The sequence below is a fragment of the Physella acuta genome, unplaced genomic scaffold (assembly GCF_028476545.2).
Source record: "Physella acuta isolate Inbredline_101_S28 unplaced genomic scaffold, ASM2847654v3 ptg000458l, whole genome shotgun sequence".
Lineage (NCBI taxonomy): Eukaryota > Metazoa > Mollusca > Gastropoda > Physidae > Physella > Physella acuta.
The window spans coordinates 336,231-363,822 of record NW_026731977.1 but is presented as its reverse complement, the minus strand read 5'-3'; the positions used below and the strand labels follow the sequence as shown (position 1 = coordinate 363,822).

General features: G+C 43.7%; 1 protein-coding gene across 1 annotated transcript in view; it reads right to left on the bottom strand.

Moving 5' to 3' along the window:
* The window catches only part of LOC131943525 (uncharacterized), a 53,692-nt gene that overhangs the window by 6,139 nt on the left and 19,961 nt on the right, over positions 1-27,592 (bottom strand). The window contains exons 6-19 of the mRNA XM_059303700.1: positions 15,466-15,671; positions 14,485-14,601; positions 13,346-13,488; positions 9,569-9,773; positions 8,813-8,947; positions 7,908-8,391; positions 5,764-6,002; positions 5,272-5,404; positions 4,498-4,759; positions 3,779-3,958; positions 2,829-3,049; positions 2,374-2,534; positions 670-851; positions 46-281 (exon numbers count right to left, since the gene is read on the bottom strand). Coding sequence (XP_059159683.1) covers positions 46-281; positions 670-851; positions 2,374-2,534; positions 2,829-3,049; positions 3,779-3,958; positions 4,498-4,759; positions 5,272-5,404; positions 5,764-6,002; positions 7,908-8,391; positions 8,813-8,947; positions 9,569-9,773; positions 13,346-13,488; positions 14,485-14,601; positions 15,466-15,671 — 2,904 coding nt within the window. The remainder of the gene's footprint in view (positions 1-45; positions 282-669; positions 852-2,373; positions 2,535-2,828; positions 3,050-3,778; positions 3,959-4,497; positions 4,760-5,271; positions 5,405-5,763; positions 6,003-7,907; positions 8,392-8,812; positions 8,948-9,568; positions 9,774-13,345; positions 13,489-14,484; positions 14,602-15,465; positions 15,672-27,592) is intronic.

Here is a 27,592-nt window from a genome sequence, read left to right as displayed (position 1 = left end):
GGAGAAAAATTGCATACAATTTTTTAGGGGAGACAATTCACATACCAGACTGACTAAGGAACAGCAGCCACATTTGTCCCATTTTCTTAGAGACTTTCTCCCAAACCGGAAGTAGATATGTTCCAGCAGCAACAGCAGCACGCCCAGTATGACCCCGCTCCCTAGGAGGATGAAAGCAGACGTGAAGTTTAGAATGCCCAGGGTGTGGCTGGACACCCCGCGCTCTTTTTTCTTGTGGCAGGCTCCTGCAAGCCAAAACTTCTGGAGCCGCTCTACTTCCCCTGGTCAAAGAAGAAAAAAATGTATAACACATTTGTAATATACATGTGACGGTATGGTTATGATCACTTTCACTTTCTAGTTAAATAGTGGTTGTGCTAAGATACATTTAATTCGTTTTACCCCCCATTCACAATCATAAAAAAATAAATAAATCAAATTCGTTCACTCTCGGTCTTCTAATCACTGATATTCTTATATTCCCATACATGATATTACTTTAGCACAGGAAATGTATGCCAATAAATGACACCTTTTTTCTCAGTAGCCTTATTCCCATAAATGACACCCATTTTTGCCCAGTAAACATATTCCCTAAATGTCCCCTCCCCCTTTTTTTGATCCAGTAACCATATTCCCATACAGGCCACCCCCTTTCCCCCCACTTACCATCCTCCAGTAACTTGAGCAGGGCCTTGTCCACACGTTTGACCCACTGAGACCTACGTGGGAAGGCCACCCCATAGCCCGTCTCAGCAATTCTCTTCCCCACCGTCTTGAGCTTACAGCCCACGTCTTTACCAAACTCATACTCCAGCGTGGTAGAGTCGTAGATAAATGCTTGGATCTGCCTGCAAACATAAGGGGGGGGGGGAGCCCATCAGTGACTAGTGAACAGTAGGGTTAGTCATAGCAAGTCATACACGATCTCGCTCTCTCTCTCTCTCTATATATATATATATATAGCCTATATATATATATATATATATATATATATATATATATATATATATATATATATATATATATGGCTTGTATAAATATATAGATTGTGTCTCTTTCTCCATCATTCTCCCCCTTTGTTTATCGTTTCTCTCTCTCTTTCTCTTTCTCTCTCTTTCTCCCCCCCCCCCCCCCCTCTCTCTCTCTCTCTAATGTAATCGTAAAAACCGAAAATAACGTCGTGTATGTTTTAAGGTAGACGTTGCCGTTTGTGAAAACTATTCGAATTATTAGGTACTTTTTTGTTTTGTTTTATCTGTTATAAACAGTGATGAAATCCGAATGACAAACACACAAATCCTAATGAAAAACACACAAATCAACACACAACTCCCAGCACACAATAGACACAAACACACAAACCAACACACAACAGACACACACACAAACCAACACACAACAGACACAACTCCGACACACAACAGATACAACTCCCACACACAACAGATACAACTCCCACACACAACAGATACAACTCCCACACACAACAGATACAACTCCCACACACAACAGATACAACTCCCACACACAACAGATACAACTCCCACACACAACAGATACAACTCCCACACACAACAGATACAACTCCCACACACAACAGATACAACTCCCAACACACAACAGACACATCTTCCAATACACAACAGACACATCTTCCAAAACACAACAGACACATCTTCCAATACACAACAGACACATCTTCCAATACACAACAGACACATCTTCCAATACACAACAGACACATCTTCCAATACACAACAGACACATCTTCCAATACACAACAGACACATCTTCCAATACACAACAGACACATCTTCCAATACACAACAGACACATCTTCCAATACACAACAGACACATCTTCCAATACACAACAGACACATCTTCCAATACACAACAGACACATCTTCCAATACACAACAGACACATCTTCCAATACACAACAGACACATCTTCCAATACACAACAGACACATCTTCCAATACACAACAGACACATCTTCCAATACACAACAGACACATCTTCCAATACACAACAGACACATCTTCCAATACACAACAGACACATCTTCCAATACACAACAGACACATCTTCCAATACACAACAGACACATCTTCCAATACACAACAGACACATCTTCCAATACACAACAGACACATCTTCCAATACACAACAGACACATCTTCCAATACACAACAGACACATCTTCCAATACACAACAGACACATCTTCCAATACACAACAGACACATCTTCCAATACACAACAGACACATCTTCCAATACACAACAGACACATCTTCCAATACACAACAGACACATCTTCCAATACACAACAGACACATCTTCCAATACACAACAGACACAACGTACTGATTCTTGAGAGCCCTTATAGCATCCTTGACGCTAGTCTGAGGGTTCTTCTTGATGTTCTTGTGGATCTCCTTGTAGTTGGTCTCTATGTTGAAGTCGGTGGCAGAGTTGGCGATGGTGGCGAACTTGAAAGGTGGGTGGTGGTGGTCGGGGTTTTTCAACTGAAGGGGGTGGGGGTGGTGTTGGGGAGAGACAACACAGCCAAATAAGATTCTATGCTATGTTATCTAGATATTATTACCGTATTTTATCAACTGATTTACTTTTTATTCGTTTCTAATGATATAATTAGCTAATACAATTTTCAATCTAATTAATTTTTCAATTATATGAAGTCGCGAAATATATTCCAACAGGGCTAAATCAGTTGAACAATGAACTGATTAAGCTCACGCTAACATGAGAAAAACAATTTATTTCTTAAAAGATGTTGAAGTTAAACGACCTTGACCTACCCTCCAGTCCTGAATGCCACTGAGATCGTAGTAGTCGTCCTTGGTGATCATGAAGGCTGCCAGGTTGGCCGTGTAGGAGGCGCAGAAGACGACAGCGAACAGCGCCCAGATGTTGGCCAGGAAGCGACTGGCGCACCCCCGGGGCTGGTCCGTGGAGACGCTGGCACCGAACAGCATGGCCCAGATGAGCCAGAAGGAGCGGAACAGGGAGAACTTGTGCACTGCAGGGGGGGGGGAAGGGTAGACATCGGGGTGGGGGAGGTCGGATTAGGTATTGTTTAGATCGAATCTGGTTAAATATTGTATATAACGTAAACACTTTGGGTGGAATCTGCTTTGTTTAGAGATTAAGAAGGAGAATCTGCTTTGTTTAGAGATTAAGAACGAGGATCTGCTTGTATTTTTAATGTTTAGTAGAGAGATTAGCCATGTATTTTTGATATGTAGTTACATATGTATTTCTTAAAATGTACATACAATCTTTTAATTAGATGGTTAAAAGTATTTATATTTTATAACATGGGTTTATTACACAACCACGCATACAAGGTGCATTAATGATACTTAGCATTTAGTCACCCAGTGACCTAGATGACCTTACACTTACCACTGAGTGACCAAGTGACCTAGATGACCTGATACTTACCATTTAGAGACCCAGTGACCTAGATGACCTTACACTTACCACTGAGTGACCCAGTGACCTAGATGACCTTACACTTACCACTGAGTGACCCAGTGATCTAGATGACCTTACACTTACCACTGAGTGACCTAGATGACCTTACACTTACCATTTATTGACCCAGTTACCTAGATGACCTTACAGTTACCACTGAGTGACCCAGTGACCTAGATGACCTTACACTTACCGTTTATTGACCCAGTGACCTAGATGACCTTACATTTACCACTGAGTGACCCAGTTACCTAGATGACCTTACACTTACCACTGAGTGACGTCTTCCCCTGATCCAGGCCATAAGGACTCAGCCACTCAAAGATAAAAATAGACGCCCCAGTAGCGTGCACGCTAAAGACAAGAATTAGGCTCCAGGAAGGGTAATCGTAGGGCTCTGTCAAAAGTGGGAGGGATGAAGGTGTCAGTGTTGTATTCAGCAAATATTCAAGTTCTTTAACTAGTAATTACATTCTAATTATTTTGAAGGCAGGGCGTAGCGAGGGGGGGGTGCGGACCGCACCGGGTGACACCATTTAGGGGGGTGACACCAAGGCAAAAAATAGGAAAATAAAATATATAGAGAAAAACTTGAGGGGGGGGGGGGTGCAAATCGAAAACTTGAGGGGGGGGGGGGGGTACAAGTCGAAAACAAGAGGGGGGTGCAAATCGAAAATTTGAAAGTTTGTCCCCGGGAAGGGTCGCTACGCCTCTGGGGGGGGGGGGGTGACACCATTAAAAGCCGCACCGAGTCGAGTGACACCCGACCTCGCTACGCCACAGTTTGAAGGATTCACTTTAAAAAGTTACTTTATATTATTTTTAGCTTTAAGAGTTATTAAGTTTCATTACAAATTACGCAAACAAAAATCATTATATAAACACAAAATAGTTAGGAATTAATGAATTATAAAATAATTTCCAATTCAATGTCAATTTTTCAATACCCTTCTAATTAGTTTATTCACAAACATATATACACAGGCCTATATATATATATATATATATATATATATATATATATATATATATATATATATGAATAGCTAAAAATACCTAGGAAAGCGGTTGGGGATATGGCGCCCTCTCTGATGGCTACAATGATTGTAATGCCAGTCTGAAGGAAGGGCGTCGAGAAGTCAACGACCCGGGCTCGCTCTTCTGTGATGGACAGGGCTCCTATGGCCATGTCGGCTCGTTCTTCAATCAACATTCCAATCATTCCTGTCCAATCACTTTGATTCTGTTTGAACTAAATTTAGGATGAAATACACTTTCATTACTTAATTTGTTAAATCAATAACTTCAGAAATAAATCCCTACACGGTAATTCCTTAAGGGCTTACATCCTACACGACAACAATTTCAGACCTACTCCCCTACACTACAACACCTTCACAACTACACCCTTACACTACAACAACTTAAGACCTACTCCCCTACACTACAACAATTTCACATCTACTCCCCTACACTACAACAACTTAAGACTTACACCACTACGCTACAACAATTTCAGACCTACTCCCCACTACAACAATTTTAGACTTACTTCCCTACAGTACAACACCTTAAGACCTACACCCCTAGACTACAACAACATCAGACCTACTACCCTACACTACAACAACATCACACCTACACCCCTACACTACAATACCTTAAGACTTCCCTACACTACAACAACTTAAGACCTACACACTACACTACAACAACTTACATCTCTAGGACTGCCGTAGTTGGCACTAGACTACAACAACTTACATCTCTAGGACTGCCGTAGTTGCCATCCGCCACCTCCGTCAGCTCTACCTCAAAGTGCAGCATGTCACTGAGACGCTTGAGGAGGTCGATAGATAACCCAGTACAGCACACGACACGAGTCAAGTTGCCCTCCCTGAGATGTTAACAATGACATGAACATTTAATGCATTCTGGTTTTTAAATAACCTGTTTGAAATGTAAGACTGTAAATAACGACTTTTGAGGTAGACTCCGTTTTCTAAGATTTAAGGGAGATCAAAAGTGATTTAGACAGGTGGTGTTAACATTTTAATGTTCTTCCTTTTTTAACCACCCCCCTCCAGCCCCTTTATCTTGCCCAATAATTGTGTAAATCTACCCCACTATTCCCCACACACCGACCTCCGTAAATGTCCCACACAATTCCCCACACACTAACCTCCGTAAATGTCCCCCACAATGCCCCACACACTGACCTCTGTAAATGTCCCCCACAATGCCCCACACACTGACCTCCGTAAATTAGAATCCCGCACGTAGACCGTACACGGGATAGAGTTGGACACCAGGGTGCAGGGGTCGCCTTCCACGATTGTTTCGTTTTTGGGTTCCGTGTAAATCACGTGGGGGTCCTCGGCCCACGTGACCACCTTCAGGATGTACTTGTCCGGCTTGCCCTTGGGAGGGCTGGCCGCACCCCCGGGCCAGACGATACCAGACACAGATAAATTGTAGCCGTTCCAGGCAGCCACCTAGAGCAAATAAGTCAATGTTAATTTTATGAACAAATGACCACCTACAGATAAATCAAAGTAAATTTTATGAACAAATGACCACCTACAGATAAATCAAAGTAAATTTTATGAACAAATGACCACCTACAACAATTAAAGCTATGGGAAATCTACACCCTATCCAATCACGAACCACATTCTATAAATATGTTATGAAAACGTATCAAGATATTTTAAATAATAAAACCAAAACCAAAGTCAGATGTAGAATCTATTTTTAGTCCAGTCCAAACACAAGAATGTTCCACTTAATTCAGGAAACAAATTAATTAGACGGGGGATGCTTTACCGCAGAGCTAATTAAAGTTATAAGAGAGCTGCGAGTTAATTAATTGACTCAAACAGTCCAGGTCGAGAGTTGATAAAATAGATTAATTGCGTCATGTGAACTTTGGTTAGTCTGGAACTTTTTGAAATGGATTCTTTCAAAGGTGAAGGCTACCAGAGTCTAGAGGTTGTGTTGACGTCACAACGTGACCAACCACTTTCCTCTGACAATCTTTTACTCAGGTAACCATCCCGCAGTGGTTGTCGTACGGGTTGTTTAGGGGAAGACAATGGGTTGATCAACAAAACAAAATGGTCACATGAAAATATTTTGTGAAACAAACTTTTGTTGGCTTATACAAGACTAGCCATTGGTACCCGTCACACGGGAGTTAAATGTCTATATTTCTAAAATGTTATACTTGTTTAACAAAAACATTTGATTAAATAATAATTGGTCAACACGCTATGTGCTTTACTACACGTTCAACGATTTTAGTGACAAAGTTTTATATTTGCTTGTACACCTTACCTCCACTAAAGTTTTATATTTGCTTGTACACCTTACCTCCACTAAAGTTTTATATTTGCTTGTACACCTTACCTCCACTAAAGTTTTATATTTGCTTGTACACCTTACCTCCACAAGAGTTTTATATTTGCTTGTACACCTTACCTCCACTAAAGTTTTATATTTGCTTGTACAACTTACCTCCACTAAAGTTTTATATTTGCTTGTACACCTTACCTCCACTAAAGTTTTATATTTGCTTGTACACCTTACCTCCACTAAAGTTTTATATTTGCTTGTACACCTAATCTCCACTAAAGTTTTATACTTGCTTGTACACCTTACCTCCACTAAAGTTTTATATTTGCTTGTACACCATCTACTAAAGATTTATATTTGCTTGTACACCTTACCTCCACTAAAGTTTTATATTTGCTTGCACACCTTACCTCCACTAAAGTTTTATATTTGCTTGTACACCTTACCTCCACTAAAGTTTTATATTTGCTTGTACACCTTACTTCCACTAAAGTTTTATATTTGCTTGTACACCATCTACTAAAGTTTTATATTTGCTTGTACACCTTACCTCCACTAAAGTTTTATATTTGCTTGTACACCTTACCTCCACTAAAGTTTTATATTTGCTTGTACACCTAATCTCCACTAAAGTTTTATATTTGCTTGTACACCTTACTTCCACTAAAGTTTTATATTTGCTTGTACACCATCTACTAAAGTTTTATATTTGCTTGTACACCTAACCTCCACTAAAGTTTTATATTTGCTTGTACACCTAATCTCCACTAAAGTTTTATATTTGCTTGTACACCATCTACTAAAGTTTTATATTTGCTTGTACACCTTACCTCCACTAAAGTTTTATATTTGCTTGTACACCTTACCTCCACTAAAGTTTTATATTTGCTTGTACACCTTACCTCCACTAAAGTTTTATATTTGCTTGTACACCTTACCTCCACTAAAGTTTTATATTTGCTTGTACACCTTACCTCCACTAAAGTTTTTTATTTGCTTGTACACCTTACCTCCACTAAAGTTTTATATTTACTTGTTCACATTACCTCCACAAGAGTTTTCAGGGGCGGCAATGGTTTACTCCGCTTCTTTCTGTTTGAAGCCGCGCCGGATGTGACGTTGATTGGATGAAACTGGATGAGCTCATCTGTTTCCGGTCTGACGTCATCCAGACGTCCCCGTTTTCTCGAGTGTTTGCTGCCGTCTGTCGGGACGTCAGAGTGGTTGACGTCTGAGTGTGTGACGTCAGTCCTCACATGACGTCGGTAGGGCGGGTTGCCAGCCGAAGTTTCCGGGTCAGTCGACTTGTCGGGTCTAAACACGGGTCTCTGAAATTCGTATGCGGGTTTGGGGTTAGTCTTAGCCCCTGGCCATGGAGGCCTTGAGAAATCCCGTCTGAATGTGGGAGGGGTGGACGCCTCACGGGCGCTGTCTGGGCGTCTGAAGGGGGGCGACAATGGGGGGTTCCTGTTCAAGCTGGGGGGTTGTCGGGGCGCTGTGTTGGACTCTCTGTTGAAGTTGAAGGCCGGCCTGGATCAATCAATACAAAAAAATTATAACAGATGCTTTATATCTGGATGAAAAAATACTAACAGTTACCACAATCTAAATGTTGTAGCTACTACATTTTGAATGCTGTAGCTACCACAATTTTAATGTTGTAGCTACCACATTCTGTTGCAGCTACCATTCTCTGAATGGTGTAGCTAGCACAATTTGAATATTGTAGCTATCACAATCTGTTGTAGCTACCACAATGAATGTTGTAGCTACCACAATCTGAAAATTGTAGCTACCACAATCTGAACGATGTAGCTACCACAAACTGAATGGTGTAGCTACCACAATCTGAATGGCGTAGCTACCACAATCTGAATGTTGTAGCTACCACAATCTGAATGTTGTAGCTACCCTCATCTATCGACTATTGCTACACCAATCTGCATGCTACCTGTTTGCAGTGTTTGAACTGCCCTGTGTTGCTGACGGCAATTGAACATTGAGAATCTGGAACTTGTTGATTTTGAGAACTCCGTTCTGGTCAAACTCTAAGTTCTCGTCTGGGATTTTGGCTTTCAGGATATGCCTGGAGATTATAGCGGGTATTTGGGATTAATGTCTGGAGATTATAGCGGGTGTTTGGGATTATTGCCTTGAGATTAAAGCGGGTGTTTGAGATTATTGCCTTGAGATTAAAGCGTGTGTTTGAGTTAAATGTCTAGAGATTATAACAGATGTTTGAGTTGAATGATCTGAAACTTTTTACTGTTAGAGTTACAACTTTACAACGCATTGAGAAATAAAAGAAATATTGTTTTTTTATAATTATCAGTGATTTAATTAATTTAATTAAGCCAACAAAAGAACACAATGACAAGCTGATACAAACAATTTTCTGACTATATAATACAAAAGTTCCATAACTTATTGTGATATAAAACCTTTTAATTTACTGATATTCATAGTTCCCTAATATTATAATAAGAAATGTTCCCTAGTTTTCTGATAAGGAATGTTCCTTAACATTCTGATGAGGAAAGTTCCCTAACATTCTGATAAGGAAAGTTCCCTAACTTTCTGGCATAAAAGTTCCCTGGCATAAAAGTTCCCTGGCATAAAAGTTCCCTGGCACAAAAGTTCCCTGGCACAAAAGTTCCCCGGCACAAAAGTTCCACGACTTAACCGTATGAAAACGTGCATGACTTACTGGTACACAAACTGACCGTACTTCCAGTACAGCGGACGGCTGCCGTTGTTGTTGTAGTCGTTCCGCTGACACGAGAAGTGGGTGTTGAAGTCGACGTGTTCTGTGTCCGGTGACCTGGCCATAGACTCGATGGCCGTGAGCCAGATGTTGACCACCTTCCTAGTCACCTCTTCTACAGCTGCCCCGTCGCTGGGAGAGACGATCACTGGGGGGGGGGGGGGAGGGGGGGGTAACCGTATCAGTAAATAATCACTGGGGTGGGGAGGTAACCGTATCAGTAAATATACACTGGGGGGGGGGGGGGGGTAACCGTATCAGTAAATAATCACTGGGGTGGGGAGGTAACCGTATCAGTAAATATCACAAAATCACTGTCGTGGGGAGGTAACCGTATCAGTAAATATCACAAAATCACTGGGGGGGGGGGGGGAGGTAACCGTATGAGTAAATATCACAAAATCACTGTCGTGGGGAGGTAACCGTATGAGTAAATATCACAAAATCACTGTCGTGGGGAGGTAACCGTATCAGTAAATATCACAAAATCAATGGGGGGGGAGGTAACCGTATCAGTAAATATCACAAAATCACTGTCGTGGGGAGGTAACCGTATCAGTAAATATCACAAAATCACTGGGGTGGGGAGGTAACCGTATCAGTAAATATCACAAAATCACTGTCGTGGGGAGGTAACCGTATCAGTAAATATCACAAAATCACTGGGGTGGGGAGGTAACCGTATCAGTAAATATCACAAAATCACTGTCGTGGGGAGGTAACCGTATCAGTAAATATTACAAAATCACTGGGGGGGGGGGGGGAGGTAACCGTATGAGTAAATATCACAAAATCACTGGGGGGGGGGGGGAGGTAACCGTATGAGTAAATATCACAAAATCACTGGGGGGGGGGGGAGGTAACCGTATGAGTAAATATCACAAAATCACTGTCGTGGGGAGGTAACCGTATCAGTAAATATCACAAAATCACTGGGGTGGGGAGGTAACCGTATCAGTAAATATCACAAAATCACTGTCGTGGGGAGGTAACCGTATCAGTAAATATCACAAAATCACTGGGGTGGGGAGGTAACCGTATCAGTAAATATCACAAAATCACTGTCGTGGGGAGGTAACCGTATCAGTAAATATTACAAAATCACTGGGGGGGGGGGAGGTAACCGTATGAGTAAATATCACAAAATCACTGGGGGGGGGAGGTAACCGTATCAGTAAATATCACAAAATCACTGGGGGGGGGGGGGGAGGTAACCGTATGAGTAAATATCACAAAATCACTGGGGGGGGGGGAGGTAACCGTATGAGTAAATATCACAAAATCACTGGGGGGGGGGAGGTAACCGTATGAGTAAATATCACAAAATCACTGGGGGGGGGGGGAGGTAACCGTATCAGTAAATATCACAAAATCACTGGGGTGGGGAGGTAACCGTATCAGTAAATATCACAAAATCACTGTCGTGGGGAGGTAACCGTATGAGTAAATATCACAAAATCACTGGGGGGGGGGGGGGGGGGAGGTAACCGTATGAGTAAATATCACAAAATCACTGGGGGGGGGGGGGAGGTAACCGTATGAGTAAATATCACAAAATCACTGGGGGGGGGGGGGGGGGAGGTAACCGTATCAGTAAATATCACAAAATCACTGGGGGGGGGGGGAGGTAACCGTATGAGTAAATATCACAAAATCACTGGGGGGGGGGAGGTAACCGTATCAGTAAATATACAAAATCACTGGGGGGGGGGGGGGGGGGAGGTAACCGTATGAGTAAATATCACAAAATCACTGGGGGGGGGAGGTAACCGTATGAGTAAATATCACAAAATCACTGTCGTGGGGAGGTAACCGTATGAGTAAATATCACAAAATCACTGGGGGGGGAGGTAACCGTATCAGTAAATATCACAAAATCACTGGGGTGGGGAGGTAACCGTATCAGTAAATATCACAAAATCACTGTCGTGGATAGGTAACCGTATGAGTAAATATCACAAAATCACTGGGGGGGGGGGGAGGTAACCGTATGAGTAAATATCACAAAATCACTGGGGGGGGAGGTAACCGTATGAGTAAATATCACAAAATCACTGGGGGGGGGGGGGAGGTAACCGTATCAGTAAATATCACAAAATCACTGGGGGGGGGGGGAGGTAACCGTATGAGTAAATATCACAAAATCACTGGGGGGGGGGGAGGTAACCGTATGAGTAAATATCACAAAATCACTGGGGGGGGGAGGTAACCGTATGAGTAAATATTACAAAATCACTGGGGGGGGGGGGGGGGAGGTAACCGTATGAGTAAATATCACAAAATCACTGGGGGGGGGGGAGGTAACCGTATGAGTAAATATCACAAAATCACTGGGGGGGGGGAGGTAACCGTATGAGTAAATATCACAAAATCACTGGGGGGGGGGAGGTAACCGTATCAGTAAATATCACAAAATCACTGGGGTGGGGAGGTAACCGTATCAGTAAATATCACAAAATCACTGTCGTGGGGAGGTAACCGTATGAGTAAATATCACAAAATCACTGGGGGGGGGGGGAGGTAACCGTATCAGTAAATATCACAAAATCACTGGGGTGGGGAGGTAACCGTATCAGTAAATATCACAAAATCACTGTCGTGGGGAGGTAACCGTATGAGTAAATATCACAAAATCACTGGGGGGGGGGGGAGGTAACCGTATGAGTAAATATCACAAAATCACTGGGGGGGGGGGGAGGTAACCGTATGAGTAAATATCACAAAATCACTGGGGGGGGGGGGGAAGGTAACCGTATGAGTAAATATCACAAAATCACTGGGGGGGGGGGGGGGAGGTAACCGTATCAGTAAATATCACAAAATCACTGGGGGGGGGGGGGGGGGGAGGTAACCGTATGAGTAAATATTACAAAATCACTGGGGGGGGGGAGGTAACCGTATGAGTAAATATCACAAAATCACTGGGGGGGGAGGTAACCGTATGAGTAAAAATCACAAAATCACTGTCGTGGGGAGGTAACCGTATCAGTAAATATCACAAAATCACTGGGGGGGGGGGAGGTAACCGTATCAGTAAATATCACAAAATCACTGGGGTGGGGAGGTAACCGTATCAGTAAGTATCACAAAATCACTGTCGTAGGGAGGTAACCGTATCAGTAAATATCACAAAATCACTGTCGTGGGGAGGTAACCGTATCAGTAAATAATCAAATATCACAATTTTATGGTAATTTTTAACTTGTATAGAGAAACGTGTATGCGCTTGATTCTTGAATTTTGTACAAGTTTTCATGTGAATTTTTACTGCCAGTTTGAATAATGTTTAAAACTTAAAGCAATGACTTCACTAAATCCAATGATACCCGATGTGTTAACTTTATTTACAAATTGAACGAAATCTGTAGCTATTCAGTGTCACCTCGTCTCAAATAATGTCACCATGTTCCTATAAACGTATATAATAATGTTGTATAATAAAAGATGTATTGTCTTATTTAAGCTGACCATTTTTCCTTGGGTGTCACCCTTAGGATGGTGCAACTTTTTAGTTTGGATGGTGTCACCCATACTATCTCGTCACACCTTTCACGGTGTCACTCCTTAGATGGTGTCACCCCCATGGGTGGTGTCACCTTATGTGGTACGCAACCCACCCTTGGGAGGCTACTGAGCAAAAATGTCTTAAGAGTTGTTCCAGCCCCCCCCCCCCCATACACACTCTGTAAACAAACACATTGAAAGTCTGGAATCTCTCACCAAAAGACCCTTCAGGAAAGGACCTGTAACCAGTCGCTCCTTTCTTCGCTCTGTCCACGGACCCTTGACTGAAGATCCAGACATATTCTTCGTTAGTCAGCCCCAGCTCAGCGGCCATCTCCATGATGGTCCTTATCTCCGGGCTTCAAGAAAAAATAAACTCTTTTCAATTAAAATTGTTGACAGGAGAGTTTAGGGAGCTTCAGGTAAACATCTCAAATGTTCTAAAATCTAAACCCTCTTCACTTTACGAATTGGCAATGTCTTACAATAGCTTACCTCTAAACTTTACAAATTAGCAATCTCTCTCAATAGCTTACCTCTAAACTTTACAATTGGCAAACTCTTACAATAGCTTACCTCTTCATTTGCACACATTTTCTACCTCGAATCTAATACGCTGGTGTCTAGATAGCCTCACTTTTCAATTGTGCCAATTGTACGATTAGCCATCCTCTTCACATGTATAAATATTTCCTTTCCATGTAAAATAGCCTAATTATTTTGTCTACAAATAGCCTAATTAATTCCGTGTACAAATAGCCTAATTAATTCCGTGTCCAAATAGCCTAAATGTTTCCGTGTCCAAATAGCCTAAATACTTCCGTGTACAAATAGCCTAAATACTTCCGTGTCCAAATAGCCTAAATACTTCCATGTACAAATAGCCTAAATACTTCCGTGTACAAATAGCCTAAATACTTCCATGTACAAATAGCCTAAATACTTCCGTGTACAAATAGCCTAAATACTTCCATGTACAAATAGCCTAAATACTTCCGTGTACAAATAGCCTAAATACTTCCATGTACAAATAGCCTAAATACTTCCGTGTCCAAATAGCCTAAATACTTCCATGTACAAATAGCCTAAATACTTCCGTGTACAAATAGCCTAAATACTTCCGTGTACAAATAGCCTAAATACTTCCGTGTACAAATAGCCTAAATACTTCCGTGTACAAATAGCCTAAATACTTCTGTGTACAAATAGCCTAAATACTTCCGTGTACAAATAGCCTAAATACTTCCGTGTACAAATAGCCTAATTATTCCCACATACAAATAGCCCAAATACTCCCATGTACAGATACATATTCTCGCCTACCTCTTGCCGTGTACATATAACTTCTTGCCTACCTCTTGCCGTGTACAAAAATGATCCTGGTGTCCTTATCCAGTTCGTATCTGAGCTTCTCCCTCGCCTCCTCAATGTCAAGGCCGTTGGTGAAGTTAACATAGGACTGGAGGTTAAACCTGAGAGGTCAGAGGTCAACAACAGACATTGGATAGAGTACACGCTGGTAATTAGAGGCGTTTATTGGAGGGATTTCTATTGTTAAACCATGTCATCACCTTTGACAACACATGTTGTGGAGGATGGTACGTGTCAGTTTACTTGTCAGGTCTAGCGTGTTCAGTACTCTCGTCAGTTGAGTTATTACATGGAATCAAGTCACTATTCACTTTAGAGTCAGTTCGATGTTCACTACTAGCATGATGTCAATTCACCTGAAGTCAACTCACGTGAAGTCTAATCACGTAATGTCAGTTCACCTGAAGTCTAATCACGTAATGTCAGTTCACCTGAAGTCTAATCACGTGATGTCAGTTCACATGAAGTCTAATCACGTAATGTCAGTTCACCTGAAGTCTAATCACGTAATGTCAGTTCACCTGAAGTCTAATCACGTGATGTCAGTTCACCTGAAGTCTAATCACGTGACGTCAGTTCACCTGAAGTCTAATCACGTGATGTCAGTTCACCTGAAGTCTAATCACGTGACGTCAGTTCACCTGAAGTCTAATCACGTGACGTCAGTTCACCTGAAGTCTAATCACGTGATGTCAGTTCACGTGAAGTCTAATCACGTGATGTCAGTTCACCTGAAGTCTAATCACGTAATGTCAGTTCACGTGAAGTCTAATCACGTGATGTCAGTTCACCTGAAGTCTAATCACGTGATGTCAGTTCACGTGAAGTCTAATCACGTGATGTCAGTTCACCTGAAGTCTAATCACGTGATGTCAGTTCACCTGATGTCTAATCACGTGATGTCAGTTCACCTGCAGTCAATCTTCACACCTGACGTGTCCAGGGGCGGTCATGTCAGTACTCACGTGAAAGACTCGGTGCCGAAGATGCTGATGTTAGTCTGAGCCTGGGACTGATCGACCTTGTGACGTATGTAAGCTATCTCATCCTGGCAGCCGACAGAGAGCGTACACAGGAAGGAGAAGTCGCGCCAGTTGTAGTACTTGAGGAAGGCGAACATGACGTCAATCATTTGCTCCATTGTGGGGGCTAGTTGTACGGACAAGGCCAGCTGTGGGGGGTAGAGGAGGGGAGAGATGTTAAGTGTGGAGGGGAGGGGAGAGGAGGGTAGAGATGACAGATGTGGAGGGGAGGGTAGAGATGTTAAGGGTGTGTGTGTGGGTGGGGGGGGTAGAGGAGGGTAGAGATGTTAGGGGTGTGTGTGGGGGGTAGAGATGTTAAGGGTGTGTGTGTGGGGGGGGGGGTAGAGGAGGGTAGAGATGTTAGGGGTGTGTGTGGGGGGTAGAGATGTTAAGGGTGTGTGTGTGGGGGGGGGGGGTAGAGGAGGGGAGAGATGTTAAGGGTGTGTGTGTGGGGGGGGGGTAGAGGAGGGTAGAGATGTTAGGGGTGTGTGTGGGGGGTAGAGATGTTAAGGGTGTGTGTGTGGGGGGGGGGGGGGGTAGAGGAGGGTAGAGATGTTAGGGGTGTGTGTGGGGGGGGGGTAGAGGAGGGGAGAGATGTTAAGGGTGTTGTGGGGGGGGTAGAGATGTCATGTAGGGGAGGGTAGAGGAGGACAGAGATGTTAAGTGTGGAGGGGAGGGTAGATATGTTACGGGTGTGTGTGTGGGGGGGAGGGTAGATATGTTACGGGTGTGTGTGTGGGGGGGGGAGGGTAGATATGTTACGGGTGTGTGTGTGGGGGGGGGAGGGTAGAGATGTTAAGGGTGTGTGTGGGGGGGAGGGTAGAGATGTTAAGTGTGTGTTTGTGAGGGGGGAGGGTAGAGATGTTAAGGGTGTGTGTGGGGGGGCGTAGAGATTTCATGTCTGGAGGGGAGGGTATAGATTTAATGTGTGGCGGGGAGGGTAGAGATTTCATGTGTGGGGTTGGGGAGGTAGGAGGGTAGAGATGTGTGGGGAGGGGAGTGTTTCAGTTTAATATTTTACTGTCAAGTAATCTTCACTTGGACATCTTTTAAGCTATCATCGTAGTATTCTTAAAATTAATTCACTTTAACCATTCACTTTAAGATCTCGTACGGCTGTACCTCACATATTGTGGGTGAAATAAGAGCAAGATGTTGGCGATGGTCGGGTCACACCATCAGAATATTTAAAAAGAAAGCAACTCCAAAACAATGCACTTAAATGGACCCCGACTGGCTAGAGGTAGAGGGGACAACCATTGGGAACATGGGGGAGAGAGATAGAAGAACAGGTGCTGTCCACAGGCAAAGCCTGTCTGGTGGCTAGTCCAGCACAGTCAGGCATTGCAGATTTTAAACTTTGTTTCTGGCGTATGCGCCACAGGAATCAAGAGAATTAAACAACTATAACCTCCATGCAGTGGCGTAGCCAGGATCGTCTCATGGGGGGGGGGGTTCAATTTTTCTAGCATATATACAGACAGGTGCTCCTACAGACAGGTGCTCCTAGAGCCCTACAGACAGGTGCTTCTACAGACAGGTGCTCCTACATACAGGTGCTCCTACAGACAGGTGCTCCTACAGACAGGTGCTCCTACAGACAGGTGCTCCTACAGACAGGTGCTCCTAGAGCCCTACAGACAGGTGCTCCTACAGACAGGTGCTCCTACATACAGGTGCTCCTACATACAGGTGCTCCTACAGACAGGTGCTCCTACAGACAGGTGCTCCAGAGACAGGTGCTCCTACAGACAGGTGCTCCTACAGACAGGTGCTTCTACAGACAGGTGCTCCTACAGACAGGTGCTCCTACAGACAGGTGCTCCTACAGACAGGTGCTCCTACAGACAGGTGCTCCTACAGACAGGTGCTCCTACAGACAGGTGCTTCTACAGACAGGTGCTCCGACAAACAGGTGCTCCTAGAGCCCTACAGACAGGTGCTCCTACAGACAGGTGCTCCTACAGACAGGTGCTCCTACAGACAGGTGCTCCTACAGACAGGTGCTCCTACAGACAGGTGCTCCTACAGACAGGTGCTTCTACAGACAGGTGCTCCTACAAACAGGTGCTCCTAGAGCCCTACAGACAGGTGCTCCTACAGACAGGTGCTCCTACAGACAGGTGCTTCTACAGACAGGTGCTCCTACAAACAGGTGCTCCTAGAGCCCTACAGACAGGTGCTTCTACAGACAGGTGCTCCTACAGACAGGTGCTCCTACAGACAGGTGCTTCTACAGACAGGTGCTCCTACAAACAGGTGCTCCTAGAGCCCTACAGACAGGTGCTTCTACAGACAGGTGCTCCTACAGACAGGTGCTCCAGAGACAGGTGCTCCTACAGACAGGTGCTCCTACAGACAGGTGCTCCTACAGACAGGTGCTCCTACAGAGAGGCGCTCCTTGAGATAGGCGCTCCTAGAGTTTAAGACAAGTGCTCCTAGAGCCCTTTCTTCTATGTGTACACTGAACATGCAAGTCCCTAAATATGCCCTTTTTTGGAAGTTTTTTCAGAGCTTGATGGAGATTTTTAGTTCTGTAATATTTGATAGAGATTAATAATCCTACAGAGTTTAACAGAGATTTAAAATTCTGTAGAGTTTTACGGAGATTCATAATCTTGTAGAGTTTGATAGAGATTAATTACCCCAGTACAGGGGTCGGCAACCTTTTGAAGCGGAAGAGCCAAAAGTTACAATTTTCAAAATTTCCCTGGTTTTAAAGAGCCACTAACATTTTTTAAATTTCAAACATTTTATTTTTTGATTAAGATTATTAGTATTTGTGCAAAGAGCTGGAGAGCCGCATCTTGATATCAAGGGAGCCGCATGCGGCTCGCGAGCCGCAGGTTGCCGACCCCTGCCCCAGTAGATTTGATAGGGATTAATAGAAATTATTTTCGGCAACCATCAAACGCTGTGGGAAGTAACATTACAGTGTTTTTATTCTACTTTTAGAATTGAGAGCTGTCACTTTCTTAACACATTTTATTCACTGCTACACATATTGCAAATAATACAGTAAGCAATACCTAGGTTTTCCTGAAAAATCCACACAAATCCCACTTTTTTTAAAAATGACCTCTAGTTATCCCAGCTGTAAAACGATTTCAAGCACGTTTGGGGATTTTTACTGAAATTTATTGCCGAATTGGAAAAACTTTTTCTCGATTATTTCCCTTACCTGAGTTTCCCTTACTTGAGTTTGTAGCCCACACGTTTAGCAGTTTAAAAAATTACATTACAAGCTACACGTACACGGGACATACAAAGGGTTAGTTCTCAGCGAATTCTTTTAGATTGAGATTTATAGGCCAAATCAATCGACGTTTTTCACTGTGCAGTTTCTCTGTGTATAATTTTCTCTGTGTAGTTTCTCTGTGTAGCTTCTCTGAGTAGTTTCTGTTTTTTACATTTCTATTTTTAATTTTTTTTTTCGTGTGACAGGTACATAGGCCACTTTCTATTTCTGGGGTTGAAGGTTAGGCATGTGTTTTAATAAACTTGAGAAATATATGCTTGTCGCCCCCCCCCCCCCCACACACACACACACTTCCATCACCTCTCAACTCACACGTTTTGCACAGCAGCTTCTGTAGTTAACAACCAGGAACCCAATCCTTTCCTGTAACGTGTCCCACCCAATCCCTTCCTGTAATGTGACCTACCCAATCCCTTCTGTAATGTGACCTACCCAATCCCTTCTGTAATGTTATCTACCCAATCCCTTCTGTAATGTGACCTACCCAATCCCTTCTGTAATGTGACCTACCCAATCCCTTCTGTAATGTGACCTACCCAATCCCTTCTGTAATGTGACCTACCCAATCCCTTCTGTAATGTGACCTACCCAATCCCTTCTGTAATGTGACCTACCCAATCCCTTCTGTAATGTGACCTACCCAATCCCTTCTGTAATGTGACCTACCCAATCCCTTCCTGTAACATGACCTACCCTATCCCTTCTGTAATATGAGCTACCCAATCCCTTCCTGTAATGTGACCTACCCAATCCCTTCCTGTAATGTGACCTACCCAATCCCTTCCTGTAATGTGACCTACCCAATCCCTTCTGTAATGTGACCTACCCAATCCCTTCTGTAATGTGACCTACCCAATCCCTTCCTGTAACATGACCTACCCTATCCCTTCTGTAATATGAGCTACCCAATCCCTTCCTGTAATGTGACCTACTCAATCCCTTTATGTAATGTGACCTACCCAATCCCTTCTGTAATGTGACCTACCCAATCCCTTCCTGTAATGTGACCTACCCAATCCCTTCTGTAATGTGACCTACCCAATCCCTTCCTGTAATGTGAGCTACCCAATCCCTTCCTGTAATGTGACCTACCCAATCCCTTCCTGTAATGTGACCTACCCAATCCCTTCCTATAACATGACCTACCCAATCCCTTCTGTAATGTGACCTACCCAATCCCTCCTGTAATGTGACCTACCCAATCCCTTCTGTAATGTGACCTACCCAATCCCTTCCTGTAATGTGACCTACCCAATCCCTTCTGTAATGTGACCTACCCAATCCCTTCTGTAATGTAACCTACCCAATCCCTTCTGTAATGTAACCTACCCAATCCCTTCCTGTAATGTGACCTACCCAATCCCTTCTGTAATGTGACCTACCCAATCCCTTCCTGTAATGTGACCTACCCAATCCCTTCTGTAATGTGACCTACCCAATCCCTTCTGTAATGTAACCTACCCAATCCCTTCTGTAATGTAACCTACCCAATCCCTTCCTGTAATGTGACCTACCCAATCCCTTCTGTAATGTGACCTACCCAATCCCTTCTGTAATGTGACCTACCCAATCCCTTCTGTAATGTGACCTACCCAATCCCTTCCTGTAATGTCACCTACCCAATCCCTTCTGTAATGTGACCTACCCAATCCCTTCTGTAATGTAACCTACCCAATCCCTTCTGTAATGTAACCTACCCAATCCCTTCCTGTAATGTGACCTACCCAATCCCTTCTGTAATGTGACCTACCCAATCCCTTCCTGTAATGTGACCTACCCAATCCCTTCTGTAATGTGACCTACCCAATCCCTTCTGTAATGTGACCTACCCAATCCCTTCCTGTAATGTGACCTACCCAATCCCTTCTGTAATGTGACCTACCCAATCCCTTCCTGTAATGTAACCTACCCAATCCCTTCCTGTAATGTGACCTACCCAATCCCTTCCTGTAATGTGACCTACCCAATCCCTTCCTATAATGTGACCTACCCAATCCCTTCCTGTAATGTGACCTACCCAATCCCTTCCTATAATGTAACCTACCCAATCCCTTCCTGTAATGTGACCTACCCAATCCCTTCCTATAATGTGACCTACCCAATCCCTTCCTGTAATGTGACCTACCCAATCCCTTCCTGTAATGTGACCTACCCTATCCCTTCATGTAACATGACCTACCCAATCCCTTCTGTAACATGACCTACCCAATCCCTTCTGTAATGTAACCTACCCAATCCCTTCCTGTAATGTGACCTACCCAATCCCTTCTGTAATGTGACCTACCCAATCCCTTCTGTAATGTGACCTACCCAATCCCTTCTGTAATGTGACCTACCCAATCCCTTCCTGTAATGTCACCTACCCAATCCCTTCTGTAATGTGACCTACCCAATCCCTTCTGTAATGTAACCTACCCAATCCCTTCTGTAATGTAACCTACCCAATCCCTTCCTGTAATGTGACCTACCCAATCCCTTCTGTAATGTGACCTACCCAATCCCTTCCTGTAATGTGACCTACCCAATCCCTTCTGTAATGTGACCTACCCAATCCCTTCTGTAATGTGACCTACCCAATCCCTTCCTGTAATGTGACCTACCCAATCCCTTCTGTAATGTGACCTACCCAATCCCTTCCTGTAATGTAACCTACCCAATCCCTTCCTGTAATGTGACCTACCCAATCCCTTCTGTAATGTGACCTACCCAATCCCTTCTGTAATGTGACCTACCCAATCCCTTCCTGTAATGTGACCTACCCAATCCCTTCTGTAATGTGACCTACCCAATCCCTTCTGTAATGTGACCTACCCAATCCCTTCCTGTAATGTGACCTACCCAATCCCTTCTGTAATGTGACCTACCCAATCCCTTCCTGTAATGTAACCTACCCAATCCCTTCCTATAATGTGACCTACCCAATCCCTTCCTGTAATGTGACCTACCCAATCCCTTCCTGTAATGTGACCTACCCAATCCCTTCCTGTAATGTGACCTACCCAATCCCTTCCTGTAATGTGACCTACCCTATCCCTTCATGTAACATGACCTACCCAATCCCTTCCTATAATGTGACCTACCCAATCCCTTCCTGTAATGTGACCTACCCAATCCCTTCCTATAATGTGACCTACCCAATCCCTTCCTGTAATGTGACCTACCCAATCCCTTCCTGTAATGTAACCTACCCAATCCCTTCTGTAATGTAACCTACCCAATCCCTTCCTGTAATGTGACCTACCCAATCCCTTCTGTAATGTGACCTACCCAATCCCTTCCTGTAATGTGACCTACCCAATCCCTTCTGTAATGTGACCTACCCAATCCCTTCTGTAATGTAACCTACCCAATCCCTTCTGTAATGTAACCTACCCAATCCCTTCCTGTAATGTGACCTACCCAATCCCTTCTGTAATGTGACCTACCCAATCCCTTCTGTAATGTGACCTACCCAATCCCTTCTGTAATGTGACCTACCCAATCCCTTCCTGTAATGTCACCTACCCAATCCCTTCTGTAATGTGACCTACCCAATCCCTTCTGTAATGTAACCTACCCAATCCCTTCTGTAATGTAACCTACCCAATCCCTTCCTGTAATGTGACCTACCCAATCCCTTCTGTAATGTGACCTACCCAATCCCTTCCTGTAATGTGACCTACCCAATCCCTTCTGTAATGTGACCTACCCAATCCCTTCTGTAATGTGACCTACCCAATCCCTTCCTGTAATGTGACCTACCCAATCCCTTCTGTAATGTGACCTACCCAATCCCTTCCTGTAATGTAACCTACCCAATCCCTTCCTGTAATGTGACCTACCCAATCCCTTCCTGTAATGTGACCTACCCAATCCCTTCCTATAATGTGACCTACCCAATCCCTTCCTGTAATGTGACCTACCCAATCCCTTCCTATAATGTAACCTACCCAATCCCTTCCTGTAATGTGACCTACCCAATCCCTTCCTATAATGTGACCTACCCAATCCCTTCCTGTAATGTGACCTACCCAATCCCTTCCTGTAATGTGACCTACCCTATCCCTTCATGTAACATGACCTACCCAATCCCTTCTGTAACATGACCTACCCAATCCCTTCTGTAATGTAACCTACCCAATCCCTTCCTGTAATGTGACCTACCCAATCCCTTCTGTAATGTGACCTACCCAATCCCTTCTGTAATGTGACCTACCCAATCCCTTCTGTAATGTGACCTACCCAATCCCTTCCTGTAATGTCACCTACCCAATCCCTTCTGTAATGTGACCTACCCAATCCCTTCTGTAATGTAACCTACCCAATCCCTTCTGTAATGTAACCTACCCAATCCCTTCCTGTAATGTGACCTACCCAATCCCTTCTGTAATGTGACCTACCCAATCCCTTCCTGTAATGTGACCTACCCAATCCCTTCTGTAATGTGACCTACCCAATCCCTTCTGTAATGTGACCTACCCAATCCCTTCCTGTAATGTGACCTACCCAATCCCTTCTGTAATGTGACCTACCCAATCCCTTCCTGTAATGTAACCTACCCAATCCCTTCCTGTAATGTGACCTACCCAATCCCTTCTGTAATGTGACCTACCCAATCCCTTCTGTAATGTGACCTACCCAATCCCTTCCTGTAATGTGACCTACCCAATCCCTTCTGTAATGTGACCTACCCAATCCCTTCTGTAATGTGACCTACCCAATCCCTTCCTGTAATGTGACCTACCCAATCCCTTCTGTAATGTGACCTACCCAATCCCTTCCTGTAATGTAACCTACCCAATCCCTTCCTATAATGTGACCTACCCAATCCCTTCCTGTAATGTGACCTACCCAATCCCTTCCTGTAATGTGACCTACCCAATCCCTTCCTGTAATGTGACCTACCCAATCCCTTCCTGTAATGTGACCTACCCTATCCCTTCATGTAACATGACCTACCCAATCCCTTCCTATAATGTGACCTACCCAATCCCTTCCTGTAATGTGACCTACCCAATCCCTTCCTATAATGTGACCTACCCAATCCCTTCCTGTAATGTGACCTACCCAATCCCTTCCTGTAATGTGACCTACCCAATCCCTTCCTGTAATGTGACCTACCCAATCCCTTCTGTAATGTGACCTACCCAATCCCTTCTGTAATGTGACCTACCCAATCCCTTCCTGTAATGTGACCTATCCAATCCCTTCTGTAATGTGACCTACCCAATCCCTTCCTGTAATGTAACCTACCCAATCCCTTCCTATAATGTGACCTACCCAATCCCTTCCTGTAATGTGACCTACCCAATCCCTTCCTGTAATGTGACCTACCCAATCCCTTCCTGTAATGTGACCTACCCAATCCCTTCCTGTAATGTGACCTACCCTATCCCTTCATGTAACATGACCTACCCAATCCCTTCCTATAATGTGACCTACCCAATCCCTTCCTGTAATGTGACCTACCCAATCCCTTCCTATAATGTGACCTACCCAATCCCTTCCTGTAATGTGACCTACCCAATCCCTTCCTATAATGTGACCTACCCAATCCCTTCCTGTAATGTGACCTACCCAATCCCTTCCTGTAATGTGACCTACCCAATCCCTTCCTGTAATGTGACCTACCCAATCCCTTCCTATAATGTGACCTACCCAATCCCTTCCTATAATGTGACCTACCCAATCCCTTCCTGTAATGTGACCTACCCAATCCCTTCTGTAATGTGACCTACCCAATCCCTTCCTGTAATGTGACCTACCCAATCCCTTCCTATAATGTGACCTACCCAATCCCTTCCTATAATGTGACCTACCCAATCCCTTCCTATAATGTGACCTACCCAATCCCTTCCTGTAATGTGACCTACCCTATCCCTTCATGTAACATGACCTACCCTATCCCTGCTAATACAACGGTGCCAGCCTACAGTGAATCTTGTGAGCAAGACGTCTGCCTGTCGTCTGTTTGTCGTCTGCTTGTTGTCTGCCTATCTTACCATTTGTCTGATTTCATACCTCGTGTTTGGTGGATATTAAATCAATAATGGCATCTTTTATTTGTCGAGATATTCTCCTCAACACGTCACAACATTCGGGAAAGTTTGAAACAAACCTTAATGAAACGATCCACGATGCATTCTTCTGCCTATTGGCTGGACTGGCACATAGCGAAACCTAAGGGAAATCACTCCAGTAGTAGAACAACAGGCTGAACTCATTGTTCAATCCCGTTGTTGATAAACCAAAGTATAACATAACCATACGCATACCAATAACCAAATAAATTTGTCTCAACGTTTTTTTTAATTATTCTGTCTTCTGTGTCGTAGTTTATAAACATATTAAAAAGTCTTCTCAAAATTAAAAAGTTAACACACATTTTAAGGCTTGGCAGCCTAACAAAATAGCGCCGCTGGATACGTGCGGGTAAAGAAAAAAAAAATTACACATTCTATTTCTTAGTTTTTACCAACATCTGCAAGTTATCGTTCGTGAATCAAAATGAAAACACGAGTTATGTTTCCTTAGTTGCACAACTAGATCATGCTATTTATTTTCAAACTTTATTTTTTTTTATTAAGCCGAAATAATTTGTAAACATTGATTGTAAAACCTGTATGTCTATTAATATTTGATTCGCACCTATCGTTTCAAAAGTCCGATCCCAATTTTTGTTCTAGCTTAGACAGCCAGCAACTACTGAACACTAAGAAAGCCCCAAACAACAACATTCTCGCCTAACCTCGTTAGTAATGGAGATGTGGCTAAAGCTCTAATCAAGCCTCTCTGATGTCGGTAAACGGATTAGGGTTTTAATAGTCTTTGTGTCTGTGGAGTCTCCTGGACCGCCGGGGTAAAGGTCAGCACGATGAAGTCAGGCTTAGAGAAAGTTGAGACGGGTAAACTCAGCACACGGTCTTGTGGGAGTGGGGGAGCTATGTGTGATGTAGTAGATGGTGGGTGGTTGGGTGTGGTGGATGTTGTAGTAGATGGTGGGTGGTGGTTGGTTGGGTGTGGTGGATGTTGTAGTAGATGGTGGGTGGTGGTTGGTTGGGTGTGGTGGATGTTGTAGTAGATGGTGGGTGGTGGTTGGTTGGGTGTGGTGGATGTTGTAGTAGATGGTGGGTGGTGGTTGGTTGGGTGTGGTGGATGTTGTAGTAGATGGTGGGTGGTGGTTGGTTGGGTGTGGTGGATGTTGTAGTAGATGGTGGGTGGTGGTTGGTTGGGTGTGGTGGATGTTGTAGTAGATGGTAGTTGGTTGGCTGGTGGTTGGTTGGGTGTAGTGGATGTTGTAGTAGATGGTGGGTGGTGGTTGGTTGGGTGTGGTGGATGTTGTAGTAGATGGTAGTTGGTTGGCTGGTGGTTAGTTGGGTGTAGTGGATGTTGTAGTAGATGGTAGTTGGTTGGCTGGTGGTTAGTTGGGTGTAGTGGATGTTGTAGTAGATGGTAGTTGGTTGGCTGGTGGTTGGTTGGGTGTAGTGGATGTTGTAGTAGATGGTGGGTGGTTGGGTGTGGTGGATGTTGTAGTAGATGGTGGGTGGTTGACTGGTGGTTGGTTGGGTGTGGTAGATGTTGTAGTAGATAGTGGGTGGTTGGATGTGGTGGATGTTGTAGTAGATGGTGGATGATTGGGTTAAAGGTCAGCACGACGGAGTCAGGCTTAGAGAAAGTTGAGACGGTTAAACTCAGCACAAGGTCTTGTCGATAGTGTGAAAGAGATCAAGTTACAAAACCAATATTTGTGTGTATTATTGTGTTGTCTATCTAGGCAAAACGCTGGCAAGTAAACAATGAAAGTTGCCAGTAGATGATGAGATACACGATCCACAATATTGACAGATTAAAGTATGATCGTGCCATCTAATGCGTCCTCTTTACTTTACCATATAGCCTACTTTATTTTTAAAAAATACATCAAAGAACATCGATACCTGAATCCGGGTTCAAGTCAGTAGACCCTCCCTGAGTCCACCCAGCATTGTTGGGTACTTAACTCACGTTAGCGAAAGGAAAAGTGGCTGGGCATCGTGCTGACCACACAATCCCTTCATATCAGAGGCGTAGCGAGGGGGGAGGGGGGGGGACGGACATAGGCCCCCGGGCGCCGACATTAGGGGGGGGGCGCCAAAATGGGTTGGAAAAACAAATTGAAAGATTGAGGTGGGGGGTGCAAATAAAACGTTCGAGGGGGGGGGGGGGTGCAAATCGAAAGTTTAAGGGGGGGGGGTGCAAATCGAAAGTTTGTCCCCGGGCTTCATATGCCGAGTTCACTGAAACATGAACTCTACTTCACTTGCCCCATAGACCGTCAGGTTCAAAAGGGGAACTTTACTTTTTAACATTGACTTTTCCCACATACGTTTATTTTCAACTTGTACCAAAAAAAAAAAAACAACAGCAAACAACCACTTTATAATTTAATTAACAAAAACACTACCATAAATTCAAACGCAAATTGCAGCCAGCTAAATATTAGACAAAACAAAACCATTTTTTTTCTCTTATGTATCTCGTCTAACTGGGCTTTACATTTCAAAAGAACCATTTATTTGAGAGTTAACGGCCCTGCTATACGAGCTGGGTGTAAACATATCAGGCCGGCTTAAGGCATCAGCTCAAGGACTGGGCAAGTAGCACTCAAAGGCCGTCATCAAACACATATCGGTCAACATAATAAGCCGCGCATCCAATTATTTAATTACAAAAACTTTGACGTACAAACTGTCAAAATGAACGGAAAAATTAAAAAAAAAACCTTTATTAGCTAATTAGGTTTACATTTTTTTGTTAGCTCCATTTATACTCTGGTTATATACACGCTGTTAA